At 42.5% G+C, this 19,976-nt stretch overlaps 1 protein-coding gene across 1 annotated transcript; it reads right to left on the bottom strand.

Annotated features, from left to right (window-relative positions):
* Window positions 1-791: 791 nt before the first annotated feature.
* On the bottom strand, window positions 792-19,671 carry dcn (decorin). Its single transcript, XM_069671122.1, has 8 exons — window positions 19,384-19,671; window positions 12,125-12,351; window positions 8,194-8,306; window positions 6,540-6,753; window positions 5,384-5,497; window positions 5,000-5,093; window positions 3,442-3,580; window positions 792-2,235 (listed from the first exon to the last, which is right to left on the bottom strand). The coding sequence occupies exons 2-8, from the start codon at window positions 12,330-12,332 to the stop codon at window positions 2,035-2,037; spliced, it is 1,083 nt and encodes a 360-aa protein (XP_069527223.1). The 5' UTR covers window positions 12,333-12,351; window positions 19,384-19,671; the 3' UTR covers window positions 792-2,034.
* Between the last annotated feature and the right edge of the window lie 305 nt (window positions 19,672-19,976).

Raw genomic sequence — 19,976 nt, forward strand, 5'->3', positions numbered from 1 at the left:
TACACTTTGTCAGCTGGACGGACTCTACAGTAGGGATGTTGATTGAGTGCAGTTTTAGTTCTGTATCATAATGTAACGTTTACTTAAAGGAATATTCCATAAAACGAGCACAATTTCATAACATTAGATATCTTTAAAGCTGCTCTGAGGCACTTTCGGTTTGTGTTGATTTTGGCGCCCCCTGTGGACAAAGCTGTACGTCTCATCTCTTTGCTGATTTTGTCCTGTACATGCAAACAAAAAATCTCCCCCTGCTTTCTTTTAACAGTCACATGTATCACTCCCTTTAAATTTTTGCCCTGGAAAATGTAAACAAAGGCAGCGTGCAGTTAGCCGCTTCGTCTGACACCTACCCCCCCGCCAGCAGGTTCAGGCATTAAAATAACTACACAGAAATAATCAAGCTTGTCGCTGATGGTGTGGTTTGCTTTTTTAGCTCATATAGAGACATCAGAATTAATTTCAGTCTGTTTCATAACCAGTGAAAAACTCCTCACAGGAGCTTTAAGTACACGAAGGCGCCCATTTGGCTCCTTCGAGCCTTTTCTATCAGGACTCTGTGCCTGACGTACTTTTACCTCATGTTTGTGATTGTCGTGTTCATATATTGGTAGAAGTGTCTTACCTGGTTCACAGTACATTTTACCTGTGCCTCCTCTTGACCTTGTTCGCCAGGAAGCCGCTACCCTCTTTGTATCTGTGCTGCAGTTCTCACAGCGCCATCTGGTGCTTGGGAGCACATATCATTGATAATAAAGCAAGCTCTGCTCATTACAGCCATCAAAAACAGCTACTTTTTCCATTAGTATTTTTATTTTGTTTAGGACACCGTAGCTGGAGCCCCTGCTCCGGAAAAAAAGAGGAACACCTTTGTTGCTGATATATTAAGTCTGAGCTATGGTAAGTGCTTGTGCCTTTAAGCAAAGAGAGGTTTTTTTATACAGCATTTATATACAGCGTCTATACATACAACATTCACTCCAACATGGTTGCAGTGGGCATGCCAGTCCACATACACCCTCCAATTTATCTTGACTCTTAAAAAAAGGGAATAAAGGGAGGCAAACAGAGAGAAATACATACAGGCATTAACAGAAGGTTCCAGAAAGCACCAAGTCGAAAGCAAAAACAAAATAAGAGCATGCATATAAATCTTTGGGAATGGCTTATGTTTAAAACATATATGGTTTATTCTACATTTTTTTTAGAAGCTATTTTCACCTCTTTAATGGAACGACACACACTGGGAGAAGAACAAGGGACGAAATGTGATGAAGAAAAAAACACCCAGAACTAAATGAACACTGAAGAAGTGAGCACAAGAAATCACAATGTGATAGAAGTCACGGTTGCTTTTATCTCTACTTGAATTGAACAATACAAATAGAAACTCAGAGTTCTCTCAGGGAGTGCAGCGTGGTAATGTTACACTCTGAATGCTAATCCTAGTACACAGGTAATATCTAGTACATTCTAGTATACCAGTTGTTAAAGGTAAAAACACAAGTTAACCCCTTGCTGCCTGCTCTACAGGCCAGCTCTTATAATTCATACATTCGAAAGATGATAAAACTTGAATTTATAACATTTTAAATTGAATTTGAGTGTAATTTTTTTGTTAAGGGATCACCTCTGAATTTCAATTATGCATTTCCAGTATGTGTGTGAGACCATATTTGCAATGTTAATGCTTGCTCCCTGCGTCTATGAATGATGTGCTCCGTGTGAAAGCATCACCCTAGTATGCTAGTGTGCTGTAAGCCTTGTTTTACTACTGTTGCACCAACCTTGAAGCTAAATAATGAATATGAAGTGTTGCGTTTGAGGTCCATGTCCACTACCGTTTTTGAAATGCGGATTAATGACGTCGTCGTTTGTGGGGCGGCAGTGTTGGAAGGGGTCAGTGTTGTGGGGCTGCGGTCAAACACGCACACTTACAAAAACGTTCACACACTCATTTACAAACACACATTCCCTCGCTGAAGCGCGCGGGTAACGCTCTTCTTCTTCTTCTTCTTCTACTTCTGCCACTTTCTACTTCTTCCTGTAGTTGCCGAGCTGGATGGCGGAGCGGTCGAAGACGCAGCGGAAGGTGATGGGCTGGATTTCCCAGTAGGCAACGGGGTTGCTGAAGAGGCTGATGCCGGAGTACATGGCCTTCTTGCTGTTGAGGCCGGGAGGACAGAAGTCGCCTGTTCCCACTACAGAGATCTTGTTGGCATGGAGGTAGACCACCTAGAGAGGGGAATTTGAATAATGACAAGCTTTGGTCACTGAGTGGGACGTGCATGGCAATAAAATACAGAAGAAAGAGGAGATAATAATAAGTCACAATATGAACAATAACAGCTCGACAGAGGCAGAAAGTTTGTTTCTATTCAAACAGTCTGACTTCCTGCGTGATCACACGGCAAAATAACAAGAGTCGATGCTGCTTTATGCTTGAGAACATCAACAACAGAAGCTCATTTCAAATATATATCAGAATAAAAATGGCTAAAAACAATAACGCAGCTACATTTTGCTGTTTTGCACAGAGTAGCCCTCGTCATGCAGCACTGAGAGGGATAAAAATGTCCTAGAAATAAGTACAAAAGGAGGAAACTCTCTGGGTCAGACAATATAATGCTAATTACAGATTCCAAAGCGCTAAACTAAATACTAAAAAGGTTATTGTTGCCATCAAATACAGTGGAAGATGCAAGCTAAAATTATAAAGCAATATCACAAAGATGTGAAAGAATCGTCTGCTTTCAGTAAAACCGCCTTTTACTACTATAATTGTGATGTAAGCTAACTTATTTTAGTTTTGCATTCCTTGTTCCAAACAAAAATATTCCAAATTTGGTTCATTGTTATGTTTAAATATTCCCACATTCAAGTTAAAACCCATCATACTTTGCTACATCATCTGACTTCTCCTGCAGTGTCCCCGTCTGCGCCGGGTGAAACCAAGTGAGCACAAAGTGTTCTCAACAGCTTGTTGGGAGCGATTTCCAGACACTCTAATAAACTCCATAGTAACAGCTAAAAGCTGCTTGGCAGGTGGACAGTGCCATGGTTCATTAGAAGCGAATATAATCCCAATGAATTACAGGAAATTACCTCAAACAGGGTTTTATGGGGATGAGATTGATGGAACAGTCTGTTAACACTCCCCCGTACTTTCAGAAATCTGTATGACAGGCTACCAACACTTTGCCCAATAAACAAGCTAAATGGATCCATGTGTCTTTTGTTATGGAAGCCGCGGTTGACCTGTAATCGGGCGGTAAATACCTAAACAAACCAAATGCATCAAAGTAAACTCCTGCAATATGGTTTCCATCAGAGGAAATGAGCTAAATGGTTGCCAAAACTCTTTGATCATGTTATGTATTCAAACCTGGGTTCATAACACCGAAGTGTAGAAGTATTGTATATAATAAGAACAGTATGTACCTGGATGTACTTGTGGTCGGACAGGCCGGATGGAACACTGGTCAGAGCATTGTTGTCAAGGTGCAGCTCCCGCAGGTGGGGGACGTTAATCAGGGTGCCATTTTCCACAGAGCTGATCTCATTGTAGCTCAGACCCAGCCTGCAGGATAAAACAGGAAGTGGATGAGGCATGGGAATGTGCAGGAAAAATCAAGAAAGTTACATGAACGTTTGTTTTAGCCTGCGGAAATGATTGTTAGCTACTAATAAAGAACAAAAATAAATGGCTTGAATAAGGATATCGAAAATCTTTATCATCAGCAAATGGAAAATAAAAAACAACCCTATTTACTCACATCCTCACAAACACACTGCATTAAAGCTCTCTCTGTTCCACTTTGAATGCCATCTTTGCCACAAGCTTAGCAGTGATCTTATAAACACAGTATCAACATTTTTATGAGCAAACCAGCTATTTTGATGATCCAAAAACCACCGTTTAGATCTTTAGTCTAAGCACGAACAGTAATGCCAGAGCTAGCATTCGAAGGGAAGCTAATACAAACCAGAGAATGGAAACACGAGACCGCTTAAAAAACCTCAACTGCGTAAGAAATGCACGATTTTAAGTTTACAACAGGGACTTTTAAAGCAAGACTTTGTAACTTTTAAAGGATGAAAACATGCAATCCCTCTCTTAAGCATCCTCCTTGGTTTGGTAGTAGCTTATGTAGGCTAATGTTAGCTAGGAGCGTTAGTGGCTGATGTAAGCTAGCCTTAGCAAACTTAAGGTAGTTACAGCTACAAATGAACTCTATCAATTAAAAATCTTAATCAAGTATTTAAAAACACTGTGCTTAATTATTTACACTACCATACAGTACTACAATTCCTGCTAAATATTTGATCTGCTACTAGCCAGCTAGCTTACGCATGAAGCGTATTGTCAGTGGATGCTACTGACGATACTTGAGATGTAATAGGACTATCATACTCTAAAATGAAAGCAAATTTCATTATGTCATGAATAAAATGCTTTATAGTTCTTTCTTCTACAACCATACTTGGTCTGGACCATGCGCTCATGGTGGCTAATGTAAGCTAATGTTTGCTAACTTTAGATACATTATAGCAGATTACTTTAGATTCAAGCTGCGCAAATACAATATTTCTCTTAAAAATATAATGCTGTATGCATGAGCAAAAACAACACATCTTTGTGATTTCATTTCTCTGCTAGAACCTACTTGGTCTGGAGGGATGTGGCTAATGTAAGCTAAAGTAAGCTAATGTAAGCACATTTTAGAAAGATAGCTGTTAAACTATTCACTAAATTTGATGACTGAACTATCAATCAATGTGATTACACTATGTGTATCATACAGATAAAGATTTGAATAGTTTTATAAAAAGTTAAACATACTGTTCTCAAGACAAATGGAGGAATTTAAAGGAAATTCAATGCACAACTACATTGTGAATGCAATTTTTGGCCACAGGGGGCGCCGTTCAGCAATATTCACACCGTCTCGCTGTAAAGAAATGACAAGGTTAGAAAAAATATCATAATTCTTCTCACTTGGCCAGGTTCTTCAGGCCCTGCAGGCTGCCACCGGTCACCTTGGTGATCTTGTTTCCATCCAGGTGGAGCTCAGAGAGAGAGCTGGGCAGACCTGAAAACCCACAAAACAACATCATCTGCCTTAATGTCTGAAATTAGGAGGCCACTTTTACCAGGAAAGGGATAGTAGCAATTTGCAACATAAAATTTAAGCTCTATTACATCCAATGATGCAGATTACATGTCTCGTTTTACTAGACATGCTCCCACCCTGAAACAGGCGGAATTACTATGCAGAATAACAGAAACATGCATCCTTTTAACTCAAGTTTTTGGCTGACTGGATTAAGCCAAATCCCCTAGTTCAAGTCTTCCAAGTGAAAATAGACGTTAGAGTTTTACCTTTAGGGATCTCAGTGATGTTAGTATCTGCAATGCGAATGTAAGAGACCCTCTTAAGGTCAGCAAAAGCACCGCCATCAATCCCGGCGCTCTTCAGAGGGTTGGACCCGAGCTCTGAAAAAAAAAACGAAAAACAAATTGAGGGCGCAGAAAGAAAGAGAGAACAGCAGTTATGGATCATGGGTTAATTCCTGTCCTGGTGTGTTATGGGAACACAGAGCTGAGTCATCAGTAAACAAAGTCTTTGGCAACGGAATAGCTTATGTTTGCAATACAGCCTTTCTCCATGCCAGATTCCCCGATTTGTCACGGATTATAATTCTAATATCATCGCATTTTATGTGATTGATTCCACACTTTGAGCTTTAGCTGGGCAATGACAGATCACACGTTTTATAGGAAGTTTTACAAGTCTGAGATGAGTTTTCAAAGTGACAAGGGAGACGAGGGGCGAAGGAGGATAAAGGAGAAATAATCTGCGATTTTCTTGCGGCAAACAAAACAAAACATATGCTGTGTAATCATGCATTCACAGGCAACCACGGTCCGCGGCAAACTCATTACTTCCAGATTGTCACTGTGTATAAATCGTGTCTCTGTGAAATTCCATGAAGGAAACTTTCCCTTCTGGTGTCTTTCCTTCCAAACAAAATCAATCACATTTGCCGTTCCCACACAATTAACGACTGACGAAGTAATAATAAATAGAACGACTGGATATTTGAACCGAAGCCTGGGGCAGGTTGTGTGTTTGCAAACACTTAATTTCACCATTCCAGTGGGCCCATTGCTTGCCTTATGCCTTGGCAGACGTGTATATTTCCAAAGGGCTTTCAAGTAATCCTCAACTTAGTTCTGTAACTCTTTGATCAACATTGAATGAAGCCAAAAGAAGATCTGAGCAAAATCGTAATTTTCACAGTCCTTTCCAAGAGAGAATCCTTATTTGTCAGTATATCACAAGAAATCTCTGCACAGACTGTGGAAATATCAAATTTAAACACTGGTTTTTGCTTCGGGTAAATATTTTTTACCATTCCTGCTGAACTGGAACCAGTCCACAAGACCACGAATTTACCTCCAAAGATGTGACCTACTTCTGAATAATAAGAACCTTTTCTAACCTGTGGTATCAAGCAAATAAATGTATTCATACCCATGACGATGACGTTGGACATGCCCTGGAAGGAGGCCTTCTTGATCTTGGTAATCTCGTTCTCGTGGATGCGGAGCTCCTGCAGGCTCTTGGGCATGTTGGCGGGCATGTCCTTCAGCATGTTCTTGGACAGGTAGAGGCGCTGCAGCTTGGTCAGAGGGCTGAGGGCCTTGGCGTGGATGATGGTGATTTTGTTGTTGACCAGGATCAGAGCCTATAAGGAAGGATGATACCGGACGATAGAACATTTTCATTCTTGCTACTTGGAGAGCATTTAGAGCTTTGACCACTTTCCATCCATCCATCCATTATCTATACCGCTTATCCTGTTCAGGGTCGCAGGGGGGGCTGGAACCCACGCATGCACAGGGAGAACATGCACAAAAAGGCCCACTACATCCGAACCCGGGATTCGACCTTGACCTTTCTAACTGTGAGGCGAGCAGCCCCTTTGACCACTTCCTTCACTAAAAATTGAGTTGGTGTAAACTCTGTCTTAATAGCATAGACTGTATAAATAATGGAAGTAGCCTTGGTGACGTCGCCCATTGGTTTGTTGGTTGCCTTTTTGGAGCCTCGAGTTTAGAATACCGGCTGACGCCATGTTGGTTTTCTTGAGCCACATGGCCAATTAGGAATAACATTAAGGCTTATTATAATTTAAAAGAGTGAGTTATATAAAACAATTCACCCCCGCGTTGTTAACAGGTTAAATTGTGCAGTAAAGTTGGTCTAAATGGAATTGACTCTGTTTGGAAGCTAGGCTCAAGTTGCCATTTGAGGAACTGCAGTTTTTGGCACATTGACGCTTAGTCAAACAAGCCATTGCTCAAACTTCATCATGGAATTTGAACCTCATCTAAATTTTTACACCTTAGTGGCTTTCCTGTTTTTCCTTCCTCTCAAAACCACCACGGGACGATTAAACTTTCCAGATGAGATTCCACAGAAAGACTTCTGAGCTCGGCAGATGTCAGTCGCTCCATCCCTGCGTTCTGTCAAAGATGGACGGGCCAGGTTCAAGTCCACTCTGAGGCAATATGAGAGGAATCTCCCTCCTGCTGTTCCGCCCTCATGGAAGCAGACACACGGCAATGTGAGGTATGTGGATGACTCCCTTGAGAGGTCAGTTACATTACAGTGGAAACAGCTCCGGCCCTCAGACAGAGGTATTTATTGCAAGTAGAAAAAAAAAGGTACTGCAGTTTAGAAGCGTGAGGGTGTAAGGCCTACGGGTGAATAGTTTCCGTGCACCTGGTGAGTGGAGATGGATTGTAAAGGCTGGAGAAAAAAGGCTGCTATAGGTGGATATGTGGATGTTTTGGGATGGGAGCAGGGTTCATTTTTTAGAAATTGCTTTCAGCTTGAGTTTCTCGTCAGCCTCCTGGAGGAATTCTCCTTTCAGTTTTCAATTTGAAGACACTCAAAAACGACGTATTAACGATGGATTACATGTCAGCTTCTTCCTTATTTGTTCCTTAGCAACCGCTCAAAGTTTTGTGTCCTACATAGGTTTACAAATGGGTTTAATACAAAATGTTTCCTCATGGGCATCATCAAGGCCTCATGTTGGGGAAGAGTTGTATAACAGTTACATAAGACACATTACATAACATTAATAATGACACACAGATGGATGTAAAATGTCTCTTACGTGGAGTCCTTTCAGGTTCTTGAAGTCGTTCTCCTTGATCTCAGTGATCTTGTTGTTCTGCAGGTCCAGCAGGGTGGTGTCGTCTGGGATGTCCCCGGGAACGGTCTTCAGACCTGATGGGACATTTTTTGATTTATTAGATGGAGGCTGCAAGGCGTAGATGCATGCAATAAATTCAGAGGAGTGATGGATCATGGGAGGGTAAGGTTGGGGTTAGGTGGTGAGAAGAGGTTAACCACACTCCGACCTCAACAGGAAATGGTTTACTAAACTCGTTTCCATGAGTTTTTGAATTTTAGTGTCGGCTTCCATCAACAGTTAAGTTTAAACTGCAAACAGGGACCCTTAAAAAGTCTTCACATTATATATTCTCTTTATGGTTTTTTACTTTAAGCACTAAACACAAGCTTCCTGCCAAAGTCGGAGCTGCTTTCCTGATTTCCCTTGAGGGACTTCCGTATTTATGTTTCTGTCCTTGCTTTTGTCGTTAGCTTGAAGTTGGCTGGGTCCACTGGAAAAAGGTGATGTCACATATTTATGTGAGCTAATCAGAGTTCAGCATCTTCTAAATTGCAATGTGATGAAAGGTGTTGGGTGGTTTGTGTATGCTAGTAACGCCGTGTGTCAATCTGATCAAACCACACCAACATAAACATGATTTAGCGTATTAGCTGAGCGTTTGAGCGTTAAACTTTCAAAGTAAAGTGAGTGAGGATGTTCTTCTCGGGGACTGTGGATTTAACAACACAAAGAAGAAGAAAATCTGCAAAAAAGGTAGCGACACTTTGAAATAACAAAGTCTCCGTTGTCATCCTTGAATGCAGCACGTAGCCTCAATGAAAGGGTGCAGAACTGGTTTCATTGGTTTCATGGTGGCATTCCAAAGGGACCAAAACCCTTTCTGATGTGCTCCGAAGCACACATGGTGGAAATGGACCTTAAAACAAATTTCCTTTGGAGAAAGTAAGCGGCTGCATACCTGGACACTGAGCTCACGCTCAGGGCGCTTTGCTTGGACTTTATCACGGCACGTCATGGCTGATGTGACACAGAGAACGGCTTCTGTAGTTAGAAAGTGGACTGCTTTTAAAAAAATAGAGCAAAGACAGCTGGAAACTGCACCGTGTGCTCGTCTGCATGCGCGGTATTCATAATGGGAGGTTTACATTTCACAGGACGAAGCGTAGAATAAACTGTTTAACAAAGAAGCTCCTCATACGCATGTCTGCGCCCTGAGAGCTTGCGACGACTTCTGTTCACCCAAACATTACCTCCGGCTTCTCTGTCAGCTTTTCCAGCTCAGCAGCGGATGACCCACAAACCATCACAGCTGTTTGTGGTCGCCGCCATCATTACAGCACAGCGCCGAATTGCTCCATGCTTGCACACACACATTCTTTTTTAATTGTTCTCTAAATGTCAGACAATCTCGGCCTTTGCTGCTTCAATTTTGAGTTTTCCTTTTTTTAATTTGTCTCTTAAGAGAAACCTGACTTCAAAAGGAAACAGCAGGACTACCTGCCTGTCTACCTGTCTGTGTGGCGAGTGTAAACAGTTTAAAGTGGGTCAGTTAGTTGTTTCAGTATCTTTATAGATTTCTGCAGAGTAAAACTCCTCATTTCTTGCTGTTTACATGAAGGTATCACAGTCACAGACAAAGTAGAAAATAAGGGGACAAATGGATTCAAAACTTCATTATTCTGCTCTGTGTTCATTTTAGATGTTAAAAAAAGAGAAATAAACTTCTTTGCAAGTTCATTTTAAATATTTCTGGCAGTTTTTCAAAATAAAAGTAACCAAAAAACTCAATAAAATAAATGTGCGGCACCACTGCAGCTTCTATCACAAATACTTCATCATATGAAGTCAGCATCTTTTTAGCTGACAGCCACTTGGCAGGAAATGATGGAGACAAATCAGACTTGCTCCCACTATTATAGTCACCATAATCGCTCCAATTTAAAGCAAAGTGATTGAGATATTTAGTTTATGATTGCTATGGATTGGGCTCATTTTCAGCTCTTCCAAGCATTGATTAAGGTGTTTATGTAATGACCTTTATGGTGATTAACAAAGGCCTGATTGCCTCATGGGAGGTGAGTAATGTCTTGATCTTTAGGAGGTAATTCAGAAGTTGCAGGTTGATGTAATATGCACGCTAACTAACCGCACATCTCACACAATCGCTGCGGATAGAAGACACATCTGGAATCAGAAAAGCTGCTGATTGTGCCGTTAGGAACAGAGTGATATTTGGAACAGGAAAAGGCTGTTGTGCAAGCCCATCGATTGGCACAGCCACAGACCTGAGTGTTTTATCTGTCATCCTGCAGGATTTATGGGGAAGAATCCACATCTACAATAGAGAAAAGTTTTGGATGTCGCAGAGGCCTGTGTGTGTGTGTATCCACATTTATGCATGCAAGTTTTAATCTTGTGTGTGTCTTAAAGTGTGAGCGTGTGTTTGCCAGCAGGTCTGGGGAACAGATGGAGGCTCAGGGCCAACCATGCCGATCCAGCCACGGAGCTGCGTCTCCTGGGGGAGAGAGAGCGCTGCTGCTGACTGAGGCCCCGGCTGCAGGACTGACTGATGTAATGGAAACGTCCTTCCCCTGAACATCACTTCTCCAGCAGTCTGTCGCTCTGACTGTCGAGCCACCTGCCTATCAGGGTCTGTAAGCCCTTTTTCCATCTCGCCGTCGCAACCCTGGCCCTCTTACGCTTATTTAACCAAAGTGGTTTGACCCGGTTATGTCTGCCCACTCCTCTTTTTTTATTCCCACAGTTTGTCCTTCATCTGTCTCCGCGTTGCTTGTTCCCCCTTTCTTTCCAAACAAAAGCGGAGCCAGAAAACTATCAAACAAACAGCGCGGCACAGCACTTTTATGTAATAAACAAGAATAAATGAGGTCAGGGGATTTTCTGCGAGATGACTCAGGCTGTTGTTTATGCTATACATCAGATTAGACAAACAGAATAGATGCGCTCCGAACAACAAGGACGACAACTGAGTAAATTGTTGTGACTGAATTAAAATCCCACTGAGTTATTGTCATCTTTCGGCCTTGCTTTACATTTAAAGTGTTGGAACATTTCAGCTTGTTGTAACTGGAATTAATTCAGGACCTTCCTATAAGCAGGCAGTGAAATGAGACTTGTAGCATCTGTTAGCATTTATATTATCAACGATGCTGTCATGTTCTCTGCAGGATTTCCCCCTCGACTGACCTTGTGGGTTTGGGCGGACAGTGTCAGAGACAACCGAGCTTGTAAAGCTGGTGACTTTCCCTGATCTTAAATGTCATTCGAGACAATAAAAGTACAGTGCAGACACCCGTCTGACCTCAGATTGATCCATTAAAGGAAGCTCAGAACCAAACGCAGGAAGGACATGGATGTGAACAAGATGCCTGTAAAATTAAGTTTGAACTCATTTATTGTAATCAAGAAACTCTGGGAGGTTTTATTGGCTACATCATGCGACGATCCAGTAACTGATGACTCGTCTTGGTTTTTGAAGTCGTATTCCTCAAGATTAAAAGCATATTAATGTGCAGAGTAGTTGCAAAACAGCAGCAGCAGATTTATGAAGCTGTTTTCTTGAAGTTCAGCTTGAGCTCTTTCCAGGTTTCCAAACACAAGTATTTGTTGCTTTTCTTGGTTTTATAATATTGAATATTGGATCAGTTGTAGGACAAAACAGGCTATTTTTAGCCCTGACTTTGGACCCTAGGAAAGTAGGACATCTTATATTCTATGGGAAAAAATATTGATCAATAAGACATCCAGCTGAGTTCTTGCCCTCTTTCCTCTGGTAAAAATAGAAAAGTAGCTTTTTCCATTCGTAAATATACATTTATAACATAACATATTATAATATATATAATATACACAAACGTAAGAAGCATCAGGGGCATGTGTCTTGTCTTACCGAGGTCAGAGCACTGGATCACGCGCAGGTGGCACTGGCATCTGAAGGGGCACTTTGGTCCTTCAGGCATGACAGGGAAGCCCGCTCCTACAATGGGGTCACCCGATCCCGGCTCATCCTCCATCATGAAGTCGAGGAAGCCAGACTGGTGGAAGGGCAGAGCCCAGCAGGCAGTGACCAGGAGCAGAGAGAGACAGGCTGACCTCATGGTGCCGCTAGCAGGGAGCCTGGAGGACGAGAGGACACAGTTCAAAGGTTTGGGTGGATACATTTCTAAAATAGTCTGTCTATGATTAACTTTAAAACTGCAATAGTCTGTTTCTAATTCACTGTGATTTCCATTGAATCAAAGGCAGAGAGAAGCACGCAGTGAGAGGAAGACAGAGGCATTGATTGATGTCCAGAGAGGCAAAAGGTCAAAGGTAAGAGGTGGAGGCCAGGGGGCTAAAGGGTCAAACGCCTGGGCGTAACCGTTTAGTGAGGTCTGTCAATTAAGCTTTTTAAATGGTCAGTTTTAGGCAGAAGGTGAAAGGTGAGAGCAGGGGTTGGTGCAAGAAAGGTACACAATATTACTCTGTCAGAAAAGACGAGTCCCAGGGGTAACTAGTTTTAAAGTCACTTATCGGAGAGCAAAAACAAGACATATTTTTAAAAGTAGCTATTTATCGGTTGCTTTTTGCTAACTAGTTCAAGAGCTTATCTATTAGCCTACTTTTAGCCGTATTTGAACATTTATCCATTACATTGAGCTAACTAGCTACTTCAGCTGTCTACCATTTTTAAACATTCATCAGTTGCAATTTGCCCTTTCAATTTTTCCATTCAGCTACTTTTAGAAATCTCATTCAACCATTTAGCATTTGAGGAGTGTGTTTATTAAGGCTTTAGCATTAGCTCTTTTAGCTGCTAACTAGTCAATCGAGCTACTCCAACATCAACAACACACTAATGTTTTGTGGTTGGCTCCTAAATTAAGATCCAGTTACCATTATGAATTATGTAATGTATAATTGTCTTTTGCAACAGAGAAGAAAACGCTGTTAGCGGCTGCATGAGCAACATCTGCATTTTGTTTTAAAGGCTTACACAGGGGATGCATCATGGGAAATTTCTCTGGCTGCCACTGTATACAACTGTAGGCTACGATTTTGTCAGTTGAAAAGTAATGAATCACAGAGATCATTTGTTTGTCATTAAAGTGCTTCGTTGTGTATCTGATGATGCTCATGGAGGAGCGCACATGTACTGTACTAGTGGAGTCTTTGGGACAACCACAACCCGTTTGACACATACACATACATTCTCTCAAACAACGTGGAGATCCACACAAACTCTCTGACCCTTCACACAGTAACGCACACACAGACAGTCTGAAAAACCCAGCAATCTGCTTGTCATGTCTTTAGCCAAAAAAGTTGCTCCTTCCCTCTTGGTGCCACAATAATTGAAGGGCGGATTTGAGCCGCAGCTGCTAACAAATGATTTGGGAGAAGTTGGTCTACAGCGGACCTTGACCTGAACATCATGACCAGGATCATAAAACAGACCAGAAAATATCAGTTGGTTAGAGCTGAAATTGTATATTATGTATCTTTAGGTGTAAATAAGGTAAAAGTTGGGGTTTGTGCACGTTGTGTTATATGTGTACTTTATCTTTTCACGAGTGTGTGTCTTTTAGAATGAAAGAAAAGCAGAGGAAGAAGTGCTGATGTTGTACAAATCCAGGTTACATCAGGTCGCAGAGATCACGTCTCCGAGGGACTCTCGACACAGGCAGTAATTATAGTTCCTGTCCACAACACAGCCGCCACTTTGACACACTGTACAGCTTCGGCGCAGTGGTTACAGTGCTCGCATACAGTATAACCGAGCTCGAAATCACTTCCATTCAGAAGGGAATTGTGTTGGATGGGATTACTCTGCCTTTTAAATGTTTCTTTTGTGCTCTTGTTCTGTTGCTGTGAAGCGGAAAAAACTTGAACATTCAGAGGGGGTGACTTCATAAACTCGGCACTTTGAGCCTGGAATTGTGTCACACCATGTTTAATGTCTTGATGCAGTTTTCCGTGCAGACGTTTGCCATTTTGTCTCAACTGGAAACACGGAGTACATACTGTACAGGAGGCGTTGAAACAAAGAGCTCCGGTCTGAACATACCCAGAGGACACGTTGTTCCAGTCTCCTCCAGAATGAGTAATCTTGGCTGTGTCAGACTCTCTTATCTAAGCCTAGCTGAAAGCTCAATCCAACAAAAACCTTGTCTACAGACTTGGCAGCGGCGCAATGTCGTCATTTCTGGATTTAGGGAGGTAAAGCACTCCTGGGTCAAGAAGTGCTTGTAGATGCCTTTTAATGGTTTGTTTTATGTTGGCTTGGATGCCGGATGAGCTGGGCTTGTCTTGTTGTGGGATGCAGTAATTGCGAATAGTGGAAAGTATCACAGTGGATTTATCACTTTCATAGAGGTACTGCTGTTATGAACTCCTCACATCTGGCACTTCCTGCAGACTGGAACATTCAGAATTAAAGCTGCTGCACAAAAAACACAGAGGTTCCCCCCACTGATTCCTGACCCTTATCTCCCTGCTTTGACCTATGGCCACATGCACATAAACAGATATACATCCACATGTGCACTGGTGCAGGATTTCAGACTGCCCGCCATGTGCGCTGCCATCAATCCATCAACCTTTGCCCATAAATGTTTCGGCAGCTTTTAATGCGAGCCAGACTAACCAAGAGAAAAAAGAATGGAGAGTGATCTCAAACTAAGCTCCAAGAGCATTTAATGGCTTTAGCGTAACTGCAAAGACAAGAATTACTGCTACTTTGTGAGTCATAATCAGGCCCAGGAGTTGTTGATGAGGAAAAATCTAGGAAAAAGGAATAGAAGAGATTTTAAGGGATTATTTTTTGGGACATTATCAAACGATTTGCGGTTGAATAACTACTATAAGTGGTATTAATGTAATTAGATTAGGGGATTTCAGATGTGGAGATGCAGGGTTTTAGCAATGTAATATGTTCGGGGAAGTATGAAGGACTTAGTCAACAAGATCTGTCTGAGAGCATAAAGGTCACTCTAAATTCAAAACAATGAATTATGGTCATCTTTCTTTAAAAGTGGAAATTCCAGCTTCCCAAGCTGAGATGAACCTCTGAAGATAATGCATGAGGCAGCCTACTGTGCTCCGGGGGGGTTGGATCTCTTATTACCAGTCTGCTCAGATGCCCTGCAGGATGGCCTGGTCTAAGGAGATGCCTCCACCTCCACACAGACACACAGACACGTAAAGAATCCACTGAACACACGACGCAGCCTCCTGAAACCACACACTTGAGAGCGCGCATGCTAAACCCAGAGGGCTGTCAACAGAGCGTGCTGGAACATGACTTGACCATGCAGACTCTGCATCCTGCCAGTATCAGCATTTCTAATCCTCTCACAGAAGATCACTACTTACTTGGATAAAAGGTATTCCCCCTTTTTATTCTCACTTTTAAAGTGGAATCCAAGTGATTGCACTGGGCTGGAATTCAAACTTTGATGCTACAAAAGGTTTAGTGCCCTGCAGCTTGGAAAACATGAAACTCCAAGTTTCATTGCCAGCGTGAAACTTTGATGTATCTTTGCAGCTGGTTTTTGTTTCTTTGTCCACTTGTTTTTTGAACACATTCAACCTATGACTTCATGCAGGAGCATGGCCAGTATCACATGGTGGTACGGCTGTATGCCAGTTTACAAGATGAAAATGGGACAGGCTTTATCTGCAAGAAGTGGACTGACACTAATGTGGCAAAAATTGGTTCCCAATCTAGTGTCCTGCTAATAACACTTTTAGGAACCATGCAAGCAAGACTGGCAACCTTCAAACAAATGCTAAATGTGACGCACATGGCCAAGAAAGGAGGTCAAGCCAAACAAAATAAAAGTTGAACTCCATAAAAAGTTGAAGAGACAGTCGCCCCACAGCATCTCAAAGTCGTGTCGTTGACAGACAAATGGTCAATCAAGGCCTTCAGAGAATGAAGACTCTGCATGGTCAGCAGATGCCTGTTGGAGTATTGCATATGGAACTCGTAGGTATAGAAAAGATACATCAGACAAACACAAGCAGCTGTGAGAAGGTTTTCAAAAGATTTACAATCAACCACATCCCACAGAAGGATGAATGGTACTCCAACCATCTCTATCTTTCTTCTGACGCCTGCGATCAATCACACTGTGTCTGATGAAGAAAAAAGGGGGAAAGGTTGACATTTCCTGTGGTGGCGGCAACCCTTGTCAATTCTCCCGTGTCCCTCTTTTGTCTCATCTCTTCCCATCTCTCTTCCCTCCCACCACTTTCCCCTAAGTCTGGCCCCAGCATTGCTAATGATTCCCAGACAGGAAGCAGAGCTTGCATGAGGGAGTAAAGTAATGTTCTCTCCTTTGCTTTGTCACTTTCCTTTCTTTGCCGATGCCTTTCATTGAAACTTTCGAGCTCAGAAAATCAATGAGATACTCGCAGTGCGATTACCATATCAAGCGAACTCATCAAATCTTTCACTGAAAGTTCTGCAGCATGAAAGGAACAGGCTGGAGCATTAAAAAAAGATGGTGTCTCGAGTTAAATCAAACCACGTTGCATTGAAGGAACCAATAAAAAGCAGACAATAACTACCATCCAACTATCCACCCGTGTCCGCTGCCTCCCCCTCCCCAGTAACTCTCTACAGACCTGCGCCTGCTGGCCATGAATCACTGGAAGGTATTTACAAGGCCACAGTACGTTTGAAACACGTGTGGCCCTTTTAGCCCATCAGCAAATGAATCCAAGCTCACCTCCTAAACAAATGCTCACACACAAGATCGATTGAGGCTTAAAGACGCCAAGAAATCGCTACTTTAAGAGTCCTGTCTTTGGAAGTGCTGTAAGGAGTTGGTGGTCATCAACAGATTTCTGATATATCAGGGGATTTCTTAAGTAAGAACATGTGTATCTGAAAATATGCAAAGACACGGCCAATAAACAATTTCAGAGCCAAAGTGTTCTTGTAACAGGACTTAGGCCCAATCAGTCTTGTCAGGAAAGGAGCCGTCCATGCCTCTCCATATGGGACTCTCTCTAAACTCTCCTCCTACCACTACAATCAATATAATTTCTTTAAGCAGCACGTAGAAAAAAGGTCAGAGCCATTACTATTATTTCAAGATCATTTGAGGTGATTGCTGCTGTTGAGTTATAGCATGAGAAAGCCAGCAAGTGGTTAAACCACATTTCAGCTGTTCCATGAGAAGAGCTGTCGGCCTGCCATCAACCTCAGTCCCATTATCAACAGTCTGCGCTGCACAGACGTGGACGAACTGCCCTTTCTTCTCTTTCCATCTCCTCCTCCCTTTTCTGCGCTCTTTCCTTCCGTCCTCAGAGTCTCTCCCATAGCTGTATGGTATTTTCTTTCTCTGTCTGACCCTTGAAACTTTGGCCAGCAGGACTGACATGTGGAACTTTCTGGGATTCCAGTGAGCAGAAAGGAAGGAGAAAAAAACATTGCATGGCTGATGTCCATTTAATTCCATTGTTCTTTTGCTCTTTTCAACCCAGACAGTTGAAGTCCAGATGGAAAAAATGCAGCCCCTGAGTGCAAATCTGGGCCTTGTCCCCTCCAAACATTCATGCACTCATTCCTGGTTCAAATGTGAAACATCTGCTAAGCTCAACTCAAAAGTATGAACTGCTGTAGACCTTTTATTGCTCTAAACATATGTTAGTACAATGTTTATGCCTCTTTTAGCCTCCATTCTAATCTAAGTCCCACTTTTCCTTCTGTTTTGTTTGTCTTAAGTTTTCCTTGTTCAGTTTCACTCTGGTTCTTTCACTGCAATTCACTGCAGCTGAGCCTTATTAGCTTTTCTTTCCTGCTGGCAAAAAGGATGTAATGAGTTAGCTGAAGTTGTGTGGTGGCTTGCCGGGAAGCTTCAGACCTCTTTGATAGAGGAAGCTGTACCATTACGGGATTAATGGCACTGCGAGTTGCCAGGTACAGCTTTTTTTCATCTCCTCTTCAAAGCCTCTCACTTTAAGTTGCCCCTAGCAATTTGGGTGCCGTTCTGCTCCTGTGGAAACACAGCAGCAATCGCCACGGTGGGCAAAAAAGCGTTGAGGAGAAACAGGGCCGAGGAACAGACAGATAAGAGATCGGGGGTTAAAACGCTCTGGTTGCCGTCTTAATCTGCTGCTGAAATGGAAAGTGTGAGAAGCAGCAGAAACAACTTTTCCAAATCAATGTCCTGACAGGCAGTAATGGGCTGAATCAACACAAAGAACTCCTGATTGTTGTTTCAACCTTTTTCCCCTCATTTGCTTGTGGACTGCCCAAACGCCACAGGGACAAAAAACGAGAGAGAGAGTGAAAGAAAGCTAAACAAAAAAGAGGGAACAAATCAGTGCAATACATCATGATCTTTCCCACTGACATTAGCAAATGATTACAAGCAGAAGCAAACAACTTGAGGAGAAAATCTAAATGTTCTGCCTCAAACCCTTGTTTTTATGTAAGCATAACAAATCTTGATTTACTTTGCATGTATAAAACTAACACACTCCAAGAGCTAGCTTGGGGGAACGCTCTTCCATATGGGTTACATCCAAACAATCAACAAACAAGTGTCCCAACACTTGGCCGATCACCACAAAAAGCCGCAGATAAATGAAACACAAGCTGAAATTATAAACTGAAAACAATGGCACTCAGTGGTAGAAACTTCAGAGATTAACAATTGGCCAGAAGGATACGTTTTTTGGCAGAGGGGTGAGGTGCTAGCATCAACTGCACTACCACACCCCCTTCCCCAGCCGCGGCTCTTTTCCCTGGAAATGATTAAAGTCTCTCATCACAAAGCCAGAAGAGCTGTGGGAACAAGACCTGGCAACATGTCGGGAATATAAACTGCACACACAAACGTATGGAGAAGAAGTGAATGAAACTAAATTAAATTTAGTGAGAGAGAAAGGACACACAGAGGCTCGAATGTAACGGCAAACCCAACAGAAATACAAACAGTGATCGTATCTATACAAAATGCCATCATCTGCATATAACCTAACTTGTGTCTTTTGCCGTGCTTCCATTTATTCAAATAGTCACAATTCAGCAAAAGCAAGCATCTATCTCTTTCAAAATGAGTCCACAGTGAAACCTTACACTTTATTCCTAACCCCCCTTCACCCATTTTTACCCATACTTTCCCCCTCATAAGAGTGAAAGGATAAACCTACCTGTTCTCAGTAGAAGCAAGGCAAAGAGAGTAGAAGTGGGCGAGATGAGCTTGACTCCCAAAAATCCAGTCAAGTGGGGGGATGAGACTGTGAAGTGGCTGCGAGGGCCTATGGGGTAATTGGACTCGGAGCGCGTGTAGCCAAGATCAAGCAGGTGTGCTCTGTCACAACAAGGGGAGGAGAGAGAGGGCGAGCGAGGAAGAGAGACAGAGGAGAGAGAGGGGAGAGAGATAGAAGGAGGGAGGGGTCCGACCGCCGAGCTCCTCTCAGGACCGAAACAATTGGTGGAGAACTTGCCCCGCTCTCGCTGCGTGCTCCAAAAACAGCTGGAAATGGAGAAGGAGGAAGAAAAAAAAAAGGGAGAGAGAGGAGGAAAATGGAGACAGGGAGAGGGAGCAATGAGAGAAAAAAGAAAAGGGAAGGAGGCGAAGAAGAAGAGAGGCAATAAGCAGTGATTCGTCTGGCAGCCTCTCTCACTGTGACATCTGGTAATGATAGGTCCGGTGTGGAGCATATAAGAAAACGCTGCACACAAACTCCATTTCTCCCTCTTTCACACTCTCTCTGTCATTCATCCTCATTCAGCCTCCGTA

The sequence above is a fragment of the Semicossyphus pulcher genome, unplaced genomic scaffold (genome assembly GCF_022749685.1).
Source record: "Semicossyphus pulcher isolate SPU_LCO1_2020_fin unplaced genomic scaffold, fSemPul1.0.p SCAF_20, whole genome shotgun sequence".
Lineage (NCBI taxonomy): Eukaryota > Metazoa > Chordata > Actinopteri > Labriformes > Labridae > Semicossyphus > Semicossyphus pulcher.